Source organism: Acanthisitta chloris, unplaced genomic scaffold, assembly GCF_000695815.1.
Source record: "Acanthisitta chloris isolate BGI_N310 unplaced genomic scaffold, ASM69581v1 scaffold6144, whole genome shotgun sequence".
NCBI lineage: Eukaryota > Metazoa > Chordata > Aves > Passeriformes > Acanthisittidae > Acanthisitta > Acanthisitta chloris.
This window is the reverse complement of record NW_008670887.1, coordinates 18968-20095: the sequence shown is the minus strand read 5'-3', so window position 1 is coordinate 20095 and position 1128 is coordinate 18968. Positions and strand designations below refer to the sequence as shown.

At 44.8% G+C, this 1128-nt stretch overlaps 1 protein-coding gene across 1 annotated transcript in view; it reads left to right on the top strand.

The window, feature by feature from the left end:
* The window catches only part of DSCR3 (Down syndrome critical region gene 3), a gene marked incomplete at its 5' end in the record, with an annotated part of 8717 nt that extends 7829 nt beyond the window's left edge, over window positions 1–888 (top strand). Inside the window, one exon of the mRNA XM_009073867.1 lies at window positions 741–888. Within this exon, the coding sequence (XP_009072115.1) occupies window positions 741–823 (83 nt within the window). The remainder of the gene's footprint in view (window positions 1–740) is intronic.
* Window positions 889–1128: the final 240 nt, after the last annotated feature.

The following is a 1128-nucleotide window of genomic DNA, read 5'->3' as shown; positions in this document are numbered from 1 at the left end:
AGCAGGAAGAAGCAAAATCCAACATTTTTTCTTAACAAAATGAGGCTTTTCCTCACTTTGCTTGCTGTTTCTTCCCTTCATCCTGCTGGAATCTGTCAGTGCAGGATGTGTGTGCAGAGACTTCCCCCAAAATAAGAACAATCTTTATTTTTCAGGGCACTTTTAGCTCTTGAGCAGCAATTTGCAGTGCTGCTGGTATGGTCTCTACTTGTAAAGTCTTAGTATAGTTGTGAAGACTGAAAAAGAGCAAATGTTTTCAGTTTGTTTGGATCTCTCATGGATTAACTCTGCCTGACTTTGTGTTCTGTCTCCATTTGGGACTGATTATCCATCTGATACTGATTTTTGGCCTTGACACAATGAAGTATCTAAAAAGTAGATTTTCTTCTGAATTTCCATAGTTTGGACACCTGTTCTATTCCAGTGTTTCATTTCCTAAGGCTGTTCATGCCATGCTGGCCACAGGGAAGGAATCTGTCCTGGAATTCTCCCACTTCCATGGCTCCAACAGCAAATGGCTGTGAGGTGTCTTTCCAAAGCTCTTTGGTGTCTGAACTCTGTTGTCCAGAAGACTCTGTCAGTTTATCAGTGCTAAATGAACCCAGAGCAATCCCAAAGATTAGAAGAAGGTTCTCCAGGAATGCTCCAAGGTCTGGGATGCAGTGCTGTGGCTGAGAGCAGTAGCTCCTGCTTCATCAGCTTCACATGGAATTCTCTCTCTGTCTTTCCCCTTCTTCCAGAGTTTGAGGTGAACATTGTTGTCCTCCTGCACGATGATCACCTCATCACAGAGAACTTCCCACTGAAGCTCTGCAGGATGTAAACACCCAGAGGAGAATCATGGAAGGATTTAACTGGAAAAGGATAAAGTTCTTCAGAGGCCAAGTGAAGGTTTATCCATGTCTGACTTCACTTCCTCCTCCCTGGGGCTACCTGTGCTGTCAGTTGATCTTGCCAAGACTTCCTCTGCCTTGTGACAGCCTCCATGGCTTTACCTGTCCAGGCAGCCTTGGCAGGGATCCTTCTGCCTTCCACAACCATATTTTCCCCAGGCCAATCCTGAAGGAATCACCCTGTAGCATTCTCCAACTTGTTTCAGTATGTGGCAACTTTCTCTCCTCACTTAAT